The following is a 19234-nucleotide window of genomic DNA, read 5'->3' as shown; positions in this document are numbered from 1 at the left end:
GCTGTCCCATCGGGTACCAAGGGCAATCAGGCAGAACCCGGCTTCTACATCACAGCAGTCTGAGCAGTACCTTCTGCTGAGAGCAGACCTCCCCGGTGGAGGATGAGGGGAACCCAGCTTTTCCCTTCTGCATCAACAGCTGCTCCCATCGATGGTGCGTGGAGCTGTGTCCCTCGGGCCACCTGTGCCCTCCCTAGTACTGTGACCCTGGCTTCCTGCCTGTTCTTGGAAACCTGACTGCACAGCTGCTGGTGACATGGAGGGATTAGGACAAAATACAGAACCGAAGCTTCACTTGGCACTGCTGCCCCTAAAGGCCTCTAGCTCTACCTGCCTCCAGGCTCCTGTGCCAATTTGCCCTCACTTGTCCCCCACCCCACCCCGGGACCAGCTCGCCCAAGGCTCACACACACACCCCAGCAGCAGGGCTGAGTGGCCGGGGCCTTCCCACCCACTGCGGGCTCTGGGGCTGCGAGACTTCCCAGCACAGACCAGAACTGCTGCTCCGAAATCATCTTGATGCATCTGACACAGGAGACGGAAACCCCACATGCAGCCCACGCACGCCCCACTCACAGAGAAGAATGCCGGGAACTTGAGGCCAGAGTCTGGACTCAAACCCAGGTCCGAAGCCTCCACTGTCCACTTCCCTCAGGGATCAAAGACAGCTGGGTCACAAGGCCAGGAAACCACAGATTTGAGTGACCACCTCCCAACCAGCGTCCAGTGCCCTGTATCTGAGGGTGCCGCTGTGCTTGGGGTAACGGGAGCTGGAACTGTGTATGTTTCCAGGAGTCTCCTTCAGCCAAAGCAAGCATCAAAAGGGCACCTGAAAATTCCTCTTCATACCCCAAAGCCTTAAATGCTGCAGTTTCAGGCGTGTGGGGTGCAGCTCAGCAGCATGCTTGCCTAGCACACACAAGGCCCTGGGTTCCTACCCAGCTGGGGGGAAGGGGAGGATCCTTCTACCCCAGGAAGCTGTGGATAGTATATGGTAGGTAGGAAGAGCACAGCCTTTGGCCTGGCTTAGATCCCAGCTCAGCTGCAGGTGTGCTGGCTGTGTGACCGAAGGCGAGTTACTTAATTTCTCTGTTCCTTCATTTCCTTGTTTATTGGAAAGTGGAGACCTTTGCAGGGAAGGTGCCTGGCACATAGTAGGTCCTATGTAGGAAGGGAGCTTCCTCCTTTCCTGCAGCTGCCACTGTCCCCTTCTTTGCCTTTGGGATCAGCTGCTTCCAGACTGTCTCCCTCCTCAGGCTGTCTGGGTGGCAGCCTCCTCTAGCTCCTGCCTAATAATAGCCCTTTATCACATTAGGAGGGGCCCAGAAGCAGCACTTTCCTCCTCCGGGTAATTAGAGGTAATTAGCATAGCCTCTGGCCCTCCTTCTTTCCTTGCAAACTGTGGAGAAGAGGCAGCTGCCCCTCCTTCCCCCAGGCAGAGACCCACAGATCTGCAGGTTTTAGGGGGCTGTGGCCCAGCCCGGAGCAAGACTCTCATGTCCCAGAGGAGGTATGAGCTCAGCAAAGGGCAGGGCACCAACCAGATCCTCAGATACTGACAAGGACCAGCATGGGCCAGGCCTGCACCATGCTCCGCCAGGATCTGCTGTGTGACCCTGGATGGCGGCCCATGAAGGCTTCCTGAGCCACCGTGCAGGTGTGGAGACGGAGGCTGCCTGTGAGTTGTGAATATGAGGAACCTGCTTGAGAGCTGCGCCCCTAACCACACATCTGGACTGACTGTGCGCCTACAGCTGTGGCCTGGAGAGGCGGCTGCCCTCTGCCAGGGAGCCTGTTCCACATTTGGCTACGAGTCCTCCCACCAGGCCACACGGTGCAACCCAGGGCCCTCACACTGAGCCTGTTTTTTTAATTTTTGAAATGATCTCACTAAAGTTGTGCAAGCTGGGCTTGAAACTTATCCTCCCACCTCAGCCTCCCGGAGTGTGGGGATTATAGGCATGCCCCACCCTGTCCGCCTCACTACACCCACTTTACAGAGGAGGAAACTGAGCCCCAGGAGGTGCAGGAAACCAGGGGCCTGGTAAACCTAGGTAACCCTAGGTTTGCATGATGGGGGGGGGGGGGTGCTGTTGAGGGAAACAGCACTGTCACAAGTGTCCAGAGCTGTCAATCTATCAGCAAATCACTTGTGTGAGTAGCTGACACTGAGGGTTTATTAAGAGCCAGCTCAGGTGCACAGAGGCCATAGAGCCCCAGAGCATCCCCAGCCATGTGGGGCATCGAGAAAGGCCTCTCCACACTAGCACTCGAGGTAGCAAAGTCCTGCATGTATCTAACCCTAACCATGCCAGAACATTCCACAGCTAGGATGACTCTTTTCCTGCCTACCTCACCCCTGCACTGTCATCCGCTGTCACAACCCCGACAGCAGCTTCTCCCTCCTGAGTTGGTGCAGAATGGCAGCCCAGGCTCTTGGTTTGGCAGAGGAGGGCTGGAGGGCCAACAGCTGCGTGGTAGGATTTCTACCGAGTAAGCAGGATGAAGCAGCCGGCAACCTCGCCCTTTCTCCCTGACCTGTTTCCACCCAGCGCTTGCCCTGGCCTTTCACCGACATTGAAATGGTATAAGGAGACCTTTTTAGTTACTGTTTCACAGTTGGGAGAAAATGTGCCACACCCACAAGGGAAAGGAGGCTTATTTTAGCTTGCAGTTTGCAGAAGTTTCAGTCCATATTCAGCTGACTCCACGGCCGAGGAGGAACAGTCCCTGGCATGGCAGGCAGGAAGCAGCCAGGGATCAAAGAAGGCCTAGTGGGGCCACTTGGGAAACTACTTCAAGCCCAGCCTGGGAAACTTAGGGATTTAAAAAAATAAATAAAGAGCTCAGTGAGAAGACCCTAGGTTCAATCCCTGGTGCTAGCAAATATTTTTTTCTAAAAAGAAGAAAGCAGGAGCCAGGCGTGGTGGGGCACTCCTGGAATCCCAGCACTCGGGAGGCTGAGGCAGAGGCTTGGTGCAAGTTCAAGACCAGCCTGGGCTACACAGAGAGACCAAGGCCAACCTGAACTGCATAGCCAGACCCTGTCTCAAAAAAAAAAAAAAAAAAAAAAAAAAAAGAGAGAGAAAGAAAGAAAGCAGGAAAGAAACCAGAGTAAGGGTGTGTATATTTGTGGAACACCTGCTACCTGCCAAATATTGTGCTTTGTGATGGGCATGTATGATTTCTTCCTGCCAACACTTTGACTGTGGACATCACTAAATCTCTATGCAAGTGTTTTGGCTCCTGTTAGAAGATCACAGTGCAAGACAGAGCATACACTGGCTCCTGTGAGGTGCCAGAGCCTTGAACTCTGTAGTAATATTCAGCCTCATGAGCCGCATTTTACAGATGGGGATTCAGGAGATCATGGGACTCAGCTGGGTTCCCGGTGAGAGCCAGAGCCAGGGCCAGGACCCATTTCTCAGAGCTCAAATGTAGGTTCTTTCTGATGCCATATAGCCACTAACTGTGCCTCGTCCTGCACAAAGGCCCTGGCCCCATCGTGACCTCCACCCTGAACCCCGGGAGCAAACAGCCTTGCACACCTGTGTGTTTTCACAGAGAACTGTTTGAAAGTGTTTGTGGGAAAAGAAACGGGGCAGGCAGGTGCCATTGGAGAGAAAATAACAAAGCCCTGTACAGAATCGTCTTTCTGTGTTCTTAAAAAGTCATTTGATTATCCAGTGTGATCTGTCACACCGTGGAAAGGCAGGTGAGAGACATTGAGAGCTGGAGTCTTGGCACTGATGGTTGGGTGGCTAAAGATGCCAAGGGTCAGATCCAGAAGCTTTGCACTCACCCTGACCTTTTCTTCCTATCCTCTTGCAGGTCGGTGGCCATTTGGACTATGCCAAGAAGATGGACATCATCCTGAAAGCCGTGGGCATCCGCACCAAGCCAGGCTGGGGTGAGAAAGGGCTTTTGCTGGCCCCGAGCAACCAATCCCAAGAGGAGCCTCACCAGGCCACAGCTGCCTCCTCAGCGGGCCAGATCCCCCACCAGGATGGGCAAACCCAGGAGCCTGCACCAGGAGACACCCCCAAAGTGGCTGAGCCCCCTGACCCCAGCCATACCCAGGTGCTAGCAGAATTGGACCAGTCTGAAGGGGCCTCACTTCCTGCTATTCAAGGCCCAGATGAGAGTGCCCATGTCTGCAGCCATGGCATGGGCCCCAACCCACTAGGCTGTCCCAACTGTTCACAGTCCCAGGGGCCCTGCCCAGGACTGGACTGACCCCAGCACGGACCTGAACTGTCTTCCTTGGTCTCTACGTGCAGCTCATTTCCACCCACCCAGGCTCCAGGTGAGCTCTGAAGGTGGAGATTTCTACAAGTGCCTTTCCTGAGCTGGAAGAACTGGACTTGAAGGGAGCAGAACTGGGGGGTAAAATGTTGCCACCCTAGTCGAGCAAGGGCTCCCTGCACTGCAGGTCCCAGCTGTGAGGTCTGGCTGCCCCTCAGGGAGTCCAGGGAATCTGTGATGCCACCTACAGAACAGGCCCAGGTGCCAAGGGAGCAGCTTTCTCCCTCTGCTCCGAGGGGATCCAGTCACGTCTGTCTTGTACCACCACACAGGCTGTGCACTGCACAATTCAGAAGCAGCAGTCACAAATATGTGATAGGAACAGTGCCCTGAAATTGTGCAGCTCGGGGAGTCTGGACGTAGCGATACAGAATAGGTAGGAGAAGGGACAGTGGATTATACAGAGGAAGGATGTCCTGGCAGGATCAGGAGTGATGACAGTAATAAACAGTACCTACCACGTACCCAGGGTGTTCATGATGTCAGTCTTCAGAATCACCCTTGAGTAGCTGCTGCTGTCAACACTTTGTACTCGGTGAACTGCGGCTCTGAGAGGTTAGGTAACCTGCCAGAGCTTGCAGAGCTAGTCCAGTGGTGGAGCCAAACCCCAGCCAGTGGGACTTCAGAGCCCAGCTCCTAGGCACCTTGTCCACATCCCCCAGTGCCTTCCTCTGTTCCTCCTCCTCCCCCTGGACGGCAGGGCCAGAGGTGACCCTCCCTGCACCCAGGCAGAGGACATGTGGCCAGGCTCTGGGAAGATGGGAGGAAGGCAGGAGCAGCGAGTTCCAGAATACAGGTGCTGGATGGCGTCTCCAGCACGTCTGAATTTGTTAATTTTGCAACATTTATGCCACCCCTCTGCTTCTCATTCAGACCACTCCTGTCCCATGTGATAAGCTGAGCCCCACCTCCAAAAGGATTTTGCTGGAGTCCCAAAGCAAAGTAGAAGTTCAGACCAGAACCCAGGATGCACGGGCCCCATGTCTCTTCCCTCTGCCCCAGCTGCCCGCACGGCCCCTCCATAGAATCCGTTCCACACCGTGGTCATGTTCTTTATCTTTAGTTTATTGACAGCCCTGGTGGCATCCAGGGAGCCCCAGCAAGCACCATGGCCCCTCCACAACCAGCAGCCAGGACCGAATTGAGTCTGATCAGCACCAAGGAGAGCACCTGGTCCCTGGTAGTTTGGGGGTTGATGGAGTTTAGTGGTGTTAAGAAAACCCTCAATAGGGCAGGTAAATTAGGAACCAAGTTCCCACACCTTGTGCCCAAAGAGTCTACCTGCCTGCCTGTTGCCCCAGCCCACACCAGGGACAGTTTTCCAACTCTCCCCTGTGGATTCAAGTGGCCACCAGTCCAGTCTCCCTTACTGGCCCATGGAAGGACAAGGGCCTGTGTTAGCTGCTCCCTTTCAGGTCCAGGAAAACCTAGGGTAGAACAAAACCCATCCCTGATGTTCAACAAGAAACTTCCATGGCCCCCTATGCCCCAGGGAAGTCAACAGAGGCCCGGAGCGGGGGAGGGGGGTGCTGAGCAATCGGAACCCCATCTGGCACCCAGAAAAGGAGTTGTGGAACCAGAGTTGGGTGGTGGAAATCTGGACGGGGTTGGGGAGCGGTTGGGGGTAGAGCACGTGACTAGTATGCCCCAGGTCCTGGGCTCCATCCCCAGCACTGCAAAAGATAACAGTGGGAACAAACAGTCTTTCCTGCCCAGCAGAGGTCATAAGGACAACAGGCCACCCCCTGTGCACTGTCCTAAGTCATAAAGCTACAAAGTGACATTGTTCTCCCACTTCACTCCTGAGACATCCATGACTCAGAGCGGTGAAGGAACCTGGGCCAGCCCAGAGTGAGGAGGATGAGCGGAAATCCAAAGCTTGCCTGCCTGACAGCCTCGGGTATTTTGCTGTGCTAACACTCACACTCTGGAGGCTGTCAGGTCTGAAAAGTGTGCAGCAAGTCCTCAGGGTGAAAGGGCGTCTCAGCCAGCACATCTCGAACTGTGTCACCCGGGACCTTGGTAACACACGATCCTGACTTAGCAGGTCTGAGGCAGATGGATGGGCTCTATCCTCTGTGTAAATGCCCAGGAGGTGAGGAGTTTGCTGATGGTCCAAGAACTGCACATTGAGTAGCCAAGACCGGGCCACGTGTGAATCCACAGAAGAAGTGCTCCCTACCACTAGCCTGAGAGGAGCAAAGGTCAGGGTACTTCTAACCTAATCTGAACCAAGAGGTCCTGCACCCCATCTCCCACTCTACCCAGCATCCTCTACAGAAACCGCAACTTGCTCTCAATGGCGAGCATCTGCAGCGGGCTGTGCCAAGCCAGCTGTCCTCTCCCTGGGTCAGGGCCCTGGAGCAGTGCGGGCTCAGGGCAGCCTCTGAAGCTCAGAGGGCTCCCAAGACACCTGCAGTTTCCTGGCCTGAGCCAGGAGTTGGCTCAGGGCCCCAGGGACTTGGTCCCATCCAATCCAGCTCTCCCTGGCCAGCTCCAAACCTGGTCAGTTCGTAGGGGTACCGAGAGGGTGCAGTCGCAGCTCAGGCTCCGCTCGATTGATGTTGAAGAAGTTGACTGCAGCAGCGGGCCTGGGGGGTGGCAGGGGGTCCCGGGTGGCCTCTCCAGGCAGCAGCAGCTGGGTCGTGAGCTGCAGGCCGGAGGAACCACCGGAGTCTGAGTCTGAGGAGTTCAGAGGCAGTGGCAGTGGCAGCACATGCTGCAGGCTCAGGCCAGGCCGGGCACCGCTGTGAGAGGTCCGCATGGAGGGGGAGGCCGGGGTGGCCCGGGGCTCTGGAGGACAGTGAGGGCAGGGCAGGAACTTTCCCAGAGCCCGCTTGAAGTCCCGCATGAAAAGTGGGTAGATGATGGGGTTCATGGTACTGTTACAGTACCCCAGCCATGTAAGGACATCAAAGAGGCCCGGGGAGATGCAGTCACACACAGCCTGTGGGGGACAGGATGTGTCATGACCACCCACCCAGCACAGATGGAACACACACACAAGCATGGGCACGATGGGAGACGGCCACCCTCTCCCTCCCCGAACCTGGGCTGGGCTGACACTTGAGGTCGCCCCACCACATCCTGGATCCATCTGTGGCATTACCTGGATGATGTTGGCCACAAAGAAGGGCAACCAGGTCACAAAGAACATGCCCAGCAGGATGCCCAGAGTCAGGCTGGCCTTCAATGCCTTCCTGCTGTGCTTGGTGGCCAGACGCCTGCTGTCAGTAGACTCCAGCCCTGGCTGTGGGGTCTTGGGCACCTGCAGAAAGGAAGAACACATGAGTTAGCTGAGAAAGAGCCCTAATCAGATCCTGATTGTAGCCACAGACTTAATCTCAACCTTGCTTGTAGACTGAGCCCTAGTCCCAGCGATAAACTGAGCCCTGATCCTTGAGTGAGCCCCATTTGGAGTCTCAGACCAATGCTTAACCATGAGTCCAAAGTGAACCTTGACTCTGGCTCAGGGTCACACCCTGACATCGACTCTAAACCCAGGTCTCCAACAAGCACAGACCCAGACTGAGCCCTGATCCTGGGCCAGAACCTCACAAAGAGCTCTAGGCAGCATAGGGAGAGGGTGGCACCTCTCCAGCCACAAGTCAGGTGGTTCAGAAGAACAACCTGCTAAGTGAACCCTCAGCACAGCCTGGCACACACAACAGCGAGCCCCAGAACCTTCCAAAGCCTTTAGCACTCCAGGAATCAATTCTTATTGAACAGTACTTGAAAAAGAGACACTTCTGCTTTCAGAGCTCACAATTTCTCTGTATATGGATTTTCTTCGTATTTAGGGATAATGGTTTTTGCCTGTCACAATTACCCTCGTGCTCCACAAGTGTCTGGGTTTGTCTTTGTGTTTGAGAATGTGCACCAAAAATGGTGGAAATTAAATCTCTCATGGATCACTAGGGATGCTAGGGATCTCAGCTTTTTATAACTCGATTACAGTACGGACTGGCAGATGTCTCCACAGAGAACTGCAAGCTCACAGAGGAGAGAAGTGAGGGAGGAGAGAAAAGCTGCCCCTTGACGGCCACCGGGAGGAGGACATGGGCTGGGAGGCTGGGATTTGACTTAGCCCCTGGCAAGCAGCAGACTCAGCGGAGCCTTCGCACTGATGATGCTGCAGCCTAAGAAGTTATTTTCTTTCTCATTTGTTTTTTTTTAACCTTAATAAGCCTTTTGATGATTTAATGAAATCTGCAAAAACCCCTCCCCAGAAAAATTAAGGAAATGAAATTTATATACAGACACAACAGTTGAAAAAGTCCCACTCTTCCAGAGTTGAGAGAACACCCTAAGGTCTCCAGCTGCTAACATGAAGCCCTGAGAAGCCCTTGGAAGCCAGGACATGAAGCCCTCCTCCAGTCCAGACTGAACCCTAATACCGGCATAGGGCAGCCCCTGCGTTTCTCCCCTTTGTGTCATAATCAGTTTGGTTTTTTCTCCATCAAAGCTGGACCCAACTAAAGCAGGGCATGGTGGGGGTGTACGTATAATCCCAGCACTCAGGAAGCTGAGGCAGGAGGATCGTTGCAAGTTTGAAACCAGCCCGGGCTACAAAGTGAGCTCAAGGCCAGCCTGAACTGCCTATTGAGACCCTGTCTCAAAATGACAAAAAAAAAAAAAAAAAAAAAAAAAAAAAGTTAGACCTAGACCCACCTAAATTTACAATTTGATTAAGTGTTGGTGCGTAACATCCATCAAGAACTGTGCAAAGGGTGTGTGTGCTGCCTGGAACATACTCGGGCCTTGAAACCAGGGATTTGCCCAGCGTTTCCTAACTTGTGTAAGAGCCCAACCCCTTTTGCCAGCGTCCCTGGCCTCTTCAAAGCAGCACAAGAGGTCAAGACCAAGGCTTTGACTCACCACTGCCTAGCTGGGGCTCTAGAGTCAGAGACCCCCTTCTTTCCGTCCCCACCGGACACGCATCTGCTCCCAGAGGATGTGGGGAGACAGAAAGGCATCTAGATTCCCAGGCAACCCTCTGCAGATGGAAGGGGGCGGAGGAGGCAAAGCCAAGATGTGTCGATGCCAGGGACCTCAAAGCCAGCACCCCAGCCCACTCTCAGCCCGCTCTCCGCTCTCCGGCTCCCCGCCGGTGCCTTGTCCGCGGTGCTGAAACCCCAGCAGCAGGCTGTCTGCCCACAGGACCAGGACTTCTCTTTCTGGAAAGGGGATGCGGGAATGAGTGTCCCTTTCTGTGTTTATCCAGATGAAATTTAGTTTTACAAATATCAAGGGTAAAATTTAAAAAAAGAGTAGCCTCAGAGAAGTTCTCGATGTCTCGCCATGGCGTGGTGGGGCGGCATTGTGCCCAAGCAAAGTCTGGGCTTTGAATACAGGTGAGCCAGCATCAAACCGTGCCTCCACCCTCCTCCCACTCCGCGATCCTGAGAGAGCTGCTGCGTCCACGAGGTATAAAGCGGGAGAGAGGAGCCCTAAGCTCACAGTCCCCGACCCTATGGAAGGTGGATGCTCGCACAGTACCTGACAGAGCCAGTGCTCAGCGGCCAGGCTGCTGGCACAGTGATGTGGGAATGGGGCCGGGGTGGTCCCCAGCACCCACAGAGCAGGGGATGGGGAGGAGATAAAGAAAATAAATGTAATAGAGACAAAGTGCACAGTAAGTGTAATGCATTTGTGCCAGGCATAGTGGTGGATGCCTGTAATCCCAGAACTCAGGAGGCTGAGGCAGGAGGATCACTGTGAGTTCAAGGCCTGCCTGGCCTATATAGTGCGAATTTGTCTCAAAAATAAAGAAATAGTAAATGGAATGCACTCAAAGCATCCCCAAATCACCACCTCACATCAATGGAAAAATTCTTTCGCAAAACTGGTCCCTGATGCCAAAAAGACTGGGGACTACTGGGGTCAGAAGATTCACTTCTCACCCCACCCAATACCCTTACCACACAATAGGGGAGGGAATGGTCATTGTTTTCAGGCGTCCTGCTGAGCCCTGGACCCAGACAGTGTTGGGCTCTGGAGTGTAAAGGCTGTGAGGTCCAGGGCGGACATCAGGGTAAGGGTGAGGGTGAGCTGAAAGCCTGTGGATCTCCCAGACAACAACCCTGGGTTTTCCTCCCCGCTTATCCAGAAAGAATCAGCCAGAAACATAGGCAAGGAAAGGGGCTCAAAAGACAGGCCCAGAAAGGGCAGAAAAGCTTCCCAAAGGTACCTGAACCAAAGCCCAAGTGACCCCAAACCAGCCCTGTCATCTCCATTTGTTGACAGTCTCTAGGTCATTTAGTCAGTTTGGGGGGCAGGGAGTACGTCCCCTATTTTTCAGAGGAGGCAACTGAGGCCCAGAGGCAGGAGTCACACAGCAGGAAAGAGCCACAGCCGGGCTCCGGGCTTCTGTCGCCCCCAAGCTGCACTCTTCCCACTTGGCCATGCTGCTTCCACATCCCACAGTGGCATCCCCAGTGGCAACCCCACCACTGTCACCAACAGGCCCTCGAGAAGCAGAAGTCAGTGGCAGCCACCAGCCCACACCCCAGGGTCCAACTGAAGCCAACTCCTCTCCACCCCTTTCTGACTTTCCTGCCACCTCACGATGCCTGGTGGCCATGTTCTGATATCTACATATTCACGGAAGGTGGCACTGTCAGAGGCCAGCTGTCTGGCGGTGCCCTATAAGCCAGTGATTCCAATTACAGATTCCTGTGCTCAGCAAACCCTTTATGTGTGGCACACACAACACTGTGTGCACAGCACTGGGAGAGGGGGCAACCTGGAAGAGGCATAAATGTCCACCAGAAGACCACAGCACCCTCCCACTGCAGAATAACACAGGAATGTGTTTAAAGCATGCACTGATTGGCCGGATGTGGGGGTGCGTGCATGACATCCCAGCACTCTGGGAGGCTGAGGCAAAAGGACTGCAAATTTGAGCTCATCATGGGCAACTTAGCAAGACACTGTCTCAAAATACAAAACAAAAGGGGGGCTGAGGATGTAGCTCAGTACAAGCCTCAGTAACACACACACACACACACACACACACACACACGCACACGCACACGCACATGCACAGAATGCATTGATCAGATGGGAAGATCTCCAAGGCATATTATTAAATGATGCTGGCAAGTAGCAAAAGAATATTCAGTATGATTCTATTTGTTTAAAAAGTACACAAAACAAAACGCTGTTTCTTTAGGAACTGATGCAAATATGTAAACATACAGGGGCAGGAACAGGCTATAAATTGATAGGGGTGTTCCTGGTAATGGAAGAAATTCATAGAGAAATACATATATATAAAGACTGGATCTTGGGGTGTAATCCAGGCTGGACTTAGACTCACCATGTAGCCCAGGTGGCCGCAAATTCACAGCAATTCTCCTGCCTCAGCCTCCCAAATGCTAGAATTACAGATGTGCACCACCACACTCCACTTGAATTTTTATTTTCCAGTGTGCTTACTGAGCTGTGGATGTGGCTCAGGGGGAAGGGGTCTGTCTGGCATGCATGAGACCCCAGTTCGATCCCTAGCAATGCAAAAACAATAGAGTGCTGATGCATTCCTCCTCGTGCCATTTAAAAGGTTCACAATCATCCCCAGTAATGTGAGGGTCACAAGACAGGCTGGAGCCACACTGCCTGGCTTCACATCTTGGCTCCATCACTAACCAGTTGCTGACTTAGCCCCTGGTGTACAGCGCAGTGCCATGACATGTTCAGGGTCATCCAGTTGTGATGGGAAATAGGGAAGACATGAGCCACGAATAGCTGGACACCACGCTCCTGGCCTGGCCCCAGGAGCACCAGGTCCCCAGTTCAGGGCAGCAGCCAAGCCTGCCTGCTCTGCACAGCCTCTCTGCCAGCCTTCCCAGCTCTGCCCCCACCGCCCCCGAGCAGATATTTTTGTGATCTCAGCCTCCTCCTCTGAGGAGGTGGAGAGACAGAGATGAGAGACAAGATTGCTAAGACAGAATGATGCACCCTTGGGTGAGGGAGGAGGAGGAGGCAGGGGAGGGGCAGGGAGGAGGAGAAAATGATGGTGGGGGAGGGGATGGCAGGGACACAGAAGCAAGAGCTGAGAACTGTGAGGGAGGGACAGAAAGAGGAGGCGCACAGAGGAGTGGGCAGCAGAGATACAGGAAGGGAGGAAGCCGCAGAGCCAGAGGGAGGTTGGGGAGACAGCAGGGAACTCCTGGCTGCTCCTTCCTGCTACTGTCCATCAGGCTGGACACCCCCGCTGCCTCCCGTGCTGCCAAAGGTGCCCTTGAGCCTGAAGACTCGTCCAAGGCTGACAGCCACCAACATTTGGGCATCATGTTATACACACATCCTCCTGCCCTGGCCATGGCTCACAATGACACCACTACCCAACCTCTGCCCCCCCCCAGCCTTCCCTGCAGCCCCAGCTCTCAGCACAGCCCTTCTCCCAGCCCTGGGGATGCCCAAAGCCCCGATGGAACCACTGGCCAGCTGGGGGGCTTCTCAGAGCCCATTTTCACACACAGGCATGTGGAGGGGTGATAACATCCTGACCAGGTCCCAAGTCCCCACTCCCAGGGGATCCAGGGCCTCAGGGACCCGTCACAGCTCCCTATCCATTGAGGGGAAGCTGAGGAAGAGTTCAGGGCTCGGAGAGGTTGAACACAGGAGGAAAGGGGTCTGGGCACCCCAAGTTTTATTTATTCTCTTTAGTTGTTTTAGGTACACACACACACACACACCCCAAAATGGAAGCTGCTAGTGGGGAACCAGAGCAGACACAGGGTGCTGGGCTCGAAGCCCAGAAGGTGTCCCCCACCCTTGGTTTTAGGGTTCACTGTGACTTTGTGGCTCCCAGTGGGCAGACATGGAATGTTTCCTGGCCGAGGCTCCCCAGAGCACCACAACCCTCCTGAAGGCGGCACTGCCCCATCACGGTGCTCTCTCCAACCAGGACACAGGCACCATCAGAGAAGGCCCTCACCAACCATCCTCATTACCAAGCGAAGGAATTCATGTCACAAAAGGCACAGAGACTCCATCCTGGACAAGAACGGGTCCCAGAGGGAGCGGGAAGGCAGCAACATGACCAGGGTGGTCCCAGGCTCTTCGAAACTGCCTGTTCCTCATTCCCTCCATAAACATGGACTGAGCACCTATGATGTGCTGGGTGCAGATTCAGGAACATGGCAGGAAGCAAAAGGCCAAGTTCCCTCTCTCTCAGAGTCTAGAGGAAAGCAACTGTCAGTCAATAGACGGGCAACTGTACAACATGCTGGGAGACTGTAAAGGCTACCCAGAGAGGTAACCCAAGGAACCAGGACTAGCCAGCCCCATGGGAGGGTGGCAGCTACTATTCTTGATGGATGGAACAGGGAAGCAAATGAACAGAAGCCAGAAGAAAGAGATGGAAACTCAGAGAGAGCCAGGCAGAAATATAAAAGACACACCATACAGAGGGAACCATAGGTGCAAAGATCCTGAGGCAGCAATGTGTTTCATGTACTTAAGGAACACCAAGGAATCCAGTGTGGCCAAAAGAGAAAGAGCAAGCAGTGTGGTGGAGGGAGGGGAAACCAGATAAGGAGAAAATAGTCAGATGATGAAACGAGCTTGGACACCGGACCCTCATCTACCAGCTGTGGAGCTCTGTGCAGGCCACATCTCCTTTCTCTGAACTCCAGTCTCCTCATCCATCCTACAGGATGGTGGTGGGAGCACTGTGCTTGCCTCAGTGGGTGGGTGGGGACTAAACACTCTAGCTCAGTGCACCACAGGTCAAGAGCACTCAGGGGGCTGCAGCCGGGGGCCCCAGAAGGCTCCCCCGAGATTGCAGGGCCACCATCACAGAAGCAGCCTGGAACCAGCTACCGGGTTCCCAGGAAGAAAATCTGCTTCACAGCAGCACCACCAGACCCTGATCTCTCCTTCCACCCCAAATTCACACAGAGCAGTCAGCTTCTTACTGGTGCAAAGGGGGGAATGGAGGGGCTCTTGAGTAATAAATAGATGCCCCACAAAACAGCGGCGTCACAGACAGCGTTAGCCCCAGGCTCCATCCACCTCCTCTGATCAAACATCGAAGGGAAGCCTGTGTGGACGCTACCGTGTTATTAACACCCCTGACACTTAAAGAGGAACCGGGCCTTGGGCTCAGTCACATGGCTCTTATTGAAGGGACCTCATGATGCCACTGGGATTTCTCCAAAATTAGGTTTGGGCTTCCTCCCTACCTATGACAAGGAATAGCAACTTTACATTTCCAGAAGAGCTATGAAGTTTTCTTTCCAAATAAATTGCCAGAGAAAAAAAAGATAAGTGAGTCAGCCATGATGGCACATGTCTGTAATCCTAGCACTCAGGAGGCTGAGGCAGGAGCATCGCCGTGAGTTCAAGGCCAGCCTGGGCTACATATCAAGACCCTGTCTCAAACACACAAAGAAACAAAACAAGATAACTGAGAAAACTTTTTTTTAATGTTAAATATATAAGAGTTTAGCAGATTAAGGAAGGGATGGATGTAAAGAGATTGGAAGGCATCTATCCCCCAGAGCCTGATGGCCTAAGATGCCAAGAATGTGAAGGGAGTTTGGGGTATCGCACTCAGCAAGTGCAAGCCTGGCATGGGTTTGATCCTCATGGCTGAAAATTTTCTTAAACCTCTCTGCAAAAACCCAGGGAGATGGCCATGTAGGCTTTCCGCCAGGAGACCCCGGAGCTGTCTGCATCAGAACACGAGCGCCCACACTTAACTCGTTCACTTCGTGAATATCCTGAGCACTGGGTTCAAGAGATTTTTTTTTATATATACCAGGGATCAAACTCACGACTGCATGCTTGCAAGGCAGGCGCTTATGCTGCTGAGCTAAATCTCCAGCCCCACACTAGGTTTTTTTTAGCTCAGAAAATTCACACAGGAAGGAAGCCTGTGTTGTCATTTCTTTTTCTTTAGTCAACTTAGGGAAACTTCAAGGAAATCACGAAAAACAGCAACAAACTGGGAGTGCCTTATGGGACAGGATTATCTCACTGACACTGGGAATAAAGTAAATCTCTGTTGACACCAAAGAAAAAAACAAGGCAGGCACGGTGGTACACACCTGGGATCCCAGCACTCGGGAGGCTGAGGCAGGAGGATCATCATGCGTTTGAGACTGCCTAGGCTACACAGTGAGTTCAAGGCCAGCCTATATAGTGAGAGCCTGCCTCAAAACAAACAAACAAATAACACAAAGAAGCCGGGAAAGCACTTGGATGACCCAGAATGGCCATCCTGCCCTGAGACAGCAAATCCAGGTCACAGCCTCCCGCTGGGGCCTGACAATATTCTTGTGAGCACAGGCAGGGAGATAGATCAGGGCTGCAGCCAGGACCCCTGTCCACCTGGGCCTCCTAGATAACAGGCTTGGTGCCACTCTAGGCCTCACTGCTGGGTGCCACCATCAAATCCCCAGATACCCCATGCCTCCCAAGGCACCCACCACCATCCCAGAGTCTCCTCCATGATGGCTCTGGTGAACCCCCCCCCCAAGGCCTTACATACAGTAACTTAGGTCCCTGGGGCTCAGACCTGGTCAGTCCACATCCCCTCCCCTCAGAGTGGGCCACAAGGCCGGAGCACAGCGTGGCTTGGGTAGCAAAGGCAGCCACTTCATATGTAGACTGTGCAGGGCCTTGGGGCAGGAGCACCTTCCCCCTTCCCAGGTAACCACTGAGCACCTACTGTGTGCCTGGGAATCAAAAGGGACCCAGATACCTGTAGCCTCATATATCTAAGAGCTTATATTCAAGTCAGGAAGCCAGAATGACCAAGCTGACAAAGAAACTTGGAGTTATGGGGGAGATAACGGGAGAAGGGGGCTGCAGACAGGGCAGTCAGGGCTGGGCAATAAGGGAGGCTGACAAGGAGCCAGGTGAGGGTGTCGCAGGCAGAGGGCACAGCCAATGCCAAGAGTTTAGCACAGATGCAAGCCTGGTGCTGCCTGAACTGTCACAGGGGACCCGAGGCTGATACAGAGCATGAGGAGGAAAGGGAAGGCAGCGGAAGGGGCAGGCGGGGTTACTTCCTGGGGCCACGCTGGGAGGCAGACGGGTTTCCCCCTTGAATGCAGTGGGGATTTGTGGCAAGAGAGCAACGTGATCAATTTTTTAAAACTGCTCTGGCTCCTGTTCAGAAAACAGACAGTAAAGAGGCAGGGATTTAGCTCAGCGGAAAATGGACAGTCGTGGTCTGGAATGGAAGCCAAGGAGCCTGAGGAAGTCTCCAAAGGCTCCCAGCTGACAAGTGACCAGGGCGAGCATGAGGGAGGTGGCAGTGGCAAGGTAGCTATTCAGGAGGCAGAACAAAAAGGCCTCCAGGCTGAGGTGCAGGAGCAGGAGGGAGGGAGCTTCTTCCCAAGTTCCTGTGTGCCACGCCGACAAGGCCTCCCGGGCTCAGAGGGGGAAGACCAGGAAGGAACTGACGGAGGAGCCGGACCTGCCTCTGCTGCCTGCCACATTTGTTGGCTTCCTGACGCGTGGAACTGTCCCGTGAACAGCCAGGCACTAAGTCTGGAGCTCAGAACGCTGGGAGCTAGAATGACCCCAGAAGTCGTCAGCACGAGTTGGCTGAGACAGAGCCACCCAACAGCTGCTCGCTCCCCGCATCCCACAGGTCGGGTCTCCCAGGGCGCCCGGTTACCTGCAGCGTCTCCAAGGCCTGGCCGGCAGTGCCGGTGGTGAAGGAGGCCACCTGCACGGCCTGCTTGCGCGCAGCCAGCAGAATCCTGCAGTAAGTGAAGCAGATGGCACCCGAAGGCAGGAAGAAGGTGAGGCCCGACGCCACAAGGACGAAGGGCAGGCTGGCCAACAGGCGGCACTGGCCCGGAGCGGGTGCCCGAGCTTGGCCAAGTTGATGCCAGCCCAGCAGCAAGGGCAGGAAAGAGGCCAGCGAGGCGAGGCTCCAGGCGCCCAGGATGAGCGCCAGGGCGCGCGAGGGCGTCATGCGCAGCTTGTAGCGCAGCGGCGACAGGATGAGCAGGTAGCGGTCCAGGCTGATGAGGCAGAGGTTGAGGATGGAGGCGCTGCAGCACATCACGTCGAAGGCGGCCCAGAGCAGGCAGAGGCTGCGCGCCAGCACCCAGCGCCCGTACAGCACGTTCAGCATGGCCGGCGGCATCACCACCAGCCCCACCATCAGGTCCGACGTGAAGAGCGACACCAAGAAGAAGTTCGACGTGTTGCGCAGCGCCGGCTGCGTGCAGATGAGCGCGATGAGCAGCAAGTTGGCGGCCGCCGTGAGCACGATGACCACGCACAGCGCGGCTGCCACCCAGCCGCTGCCCTCCGACTCCGGCGGCGGCCCAGACGCCCAGGCCAGGGCGCTGTGGTTGGCAGGGCCCGGCTTGGGGACCATGGGGACAGGCTGAGGGCCGGGGACGTGGGAGGGTGGGCGGGGGGCAGCTGAGCCGCCAGCAGGAGAGAAGCCCGATGGGCGTGGACGGTAAGGACACCCTGGGCGCTAGATGAAAGGGTCAGGGACCGTGAGCTTCTAGAAGGCGGGCAGCTGTACCCCCCTGGGAGTGGGCTGGGGGGACACGACTCTTGGACAGGAAGTTTGGGCAGGGGCACCCGAGATGCTGAGGTCCCCAAAAGGAGAGATGGAAAGTTAGAGGGAGGCTGGATGGGCGCCCCAGGCAGGACGGGGACCCCCGAGGGCGCGGGGACAGCGTTCCCGGGGCGATGGAGCAGGGCGCGAAAGGGCGCTCTCCAGCAGGCTCCCGGGTGGGTGGGCGTGGGGGGCGCTCGGTCCCCGGCTGTTGCGCTCTGGGGGTCCCTGATGGGGGCACGGGCGGGGAAGGCTGGTCTCCCACGGCGCGGAGGCTTCCCGGGCTCGCGCGCCCTCGGCCTGGAGGCTCGCGGGAGGCCGCGGAACCGGCCAGCAGGCCCGCAGGGCAGCGCCGAGCTCCGCCCTCCCCGCCGCCCAAGTCGCAGCGCCTCCCGCCCCAGCCGCTACCTGGGCGCCCGCGCTGCTGGCTGCGGGCGACTGCGGCAGGCACCGCGGGGTGGAAGCGGGGCGGCGGAGCGGGAGGCGCGGCGAGCAGCCGGCGGTGCTGGAGGAGCGCGAGGTCCCGCAGCCCCAGCCTGCGCCCCGCCCCGCGGTGGGCGGAGAGAGCAGAGTCCCAGCCCGCGGGAAGTGGGGTCCCGGACCATAGGCCTGCGGAACGACACCTCACTCCCCACTCCACACGTGGTGATGGCGCAGGCAGAACCCAAAGAAGGGGGCTGTGACCCGCCTGTACCCAAGAACTGCTCCCCGGTGGGGACCCGGCTGCTCGCGCAGGTGTCACTGCACTAGGGGAAGCCAACTGGATCTCAATCGCGGCATCCATAAAATGGGTTCATTATTCCTGGCATTCTTCACCTTTAGTCTGAGCAGAAATCATCCCAGGGCTGGCGGCGCCAGGTACCATGGATGAAGTTCCTGACTTGTTGGTGCTCCCCCAGGCCTGGTAGGGTGGGTCACTGCAGACAGAGGATAGAGTGTGGCGCCTCCTGCCTGTGTGTGCACACCCCCACCCTCTCACTCCCACCTAACCCTCCTGTGTAGATTCATTCGACAGTCACCGCTGGCTGTCACTCCAGAATATTTCCTGAGCACCTAACAAGTATCAGCGCACCAGATCTGACCAATCAGGGCGCCACAGCGACCAAAACAAAGCTCCCCACCTCCAGGGACTTACACGATGGTGGAGGAGACAAATAATAAGCATAATAAAATACGAAGTGATAGCCGGACATGGTGGTGCATGCCTGTAATCCCAGCACTTGGGAGGCTGAGGCAGGAGGATCATTGCTAATTCAAAACCAGCCTGGGCTACACAGTGAGCTCAAGGCCAGCCTGAACTGCATAGTGAGACCCTGTCTCAGAAAAGACAAATCCATATGTGTAGTGATCTTAAAATTACAGTTGCTACAGGAAAAAATGTATAAT

At 55.4% G+C, this 19234-nt stretch overlaps 2 protein-coding genes across 5 annotated transcripts in view; one reads left to right on the top strand and one right to left on the bottom strand.

Annotated features, from left to right (window-relative positions):
- Tmco4 (transmembrane and coiled-coil domains 4) overlaps positions 1–4769 on the top strand; it is a 79149-nt gene extending 74380 nt beyond the window's left edge. For all 3 annotated transcript variants that reach the window (XM_003471363.5, XM_013154020.3, XM_013154021.3), the window contains one exon: positions 3832–4769. In XM_003471363.5, coding sequence (XP_003471411.1) covers positions 3832–4236 — 405 coding nt within the window. In that variant the 3' untranslated portion in view covers positions 4237–4769. The remainder of the gene's footprint in view (positions 1–3831) is intronic.
- Positions 4770–5349: 580 nt separating this feature from the next.
- Positions 5350–17656, bottom strand: Htr6 (5-hydroxytryptamine receptor 6). Of its 2 annotated transcripts, XM_003471364.5 has the most exons (3): positions 16943–17656; positions 7415–7573; positions 5350–7252 (listed from the first exon to the last, which is right to left on the bottom strand). In XM_003471364.5, exons 1-3 carry the CDS (start codon positions 17654–17656, stop codon positions 6812–6814), a joined length of 1314 nt encoding a protein of 437 aa, XP_003471412.1. In that variant the 3' UTR covers positions 5350–6811. The 2 variants fall into 2 exon arrangements, with proteins under 2 accessions (XP_003471412.1, XP_013009476.1); XM_013154022.3 differs by having other exon boundaries at positions 5350–7573.
- Positions 17657–19234: the final 1578 nt, after the last annotated feature.

Source organism: Cavia porcellus, unplaced genomic scaffold, assembly GCF_034190915.1.
Source record: "Cavia porcellus strain 051 isolate PalLab524CR breed Dunkin Hartley unplaced genomic scaffold, mCavPor4.1 scaffold_25, whole genome shotgun sequence".
NCBI classification, from domain to species: Eukaryota; Metazoa; Chordata; class Mammalia; order Rodentia; family Caviidae; genus Cavia; species Cavia porcellus.
This window is presented reverse-complemented; position numbering and strand designations above follow the sequence as displayed.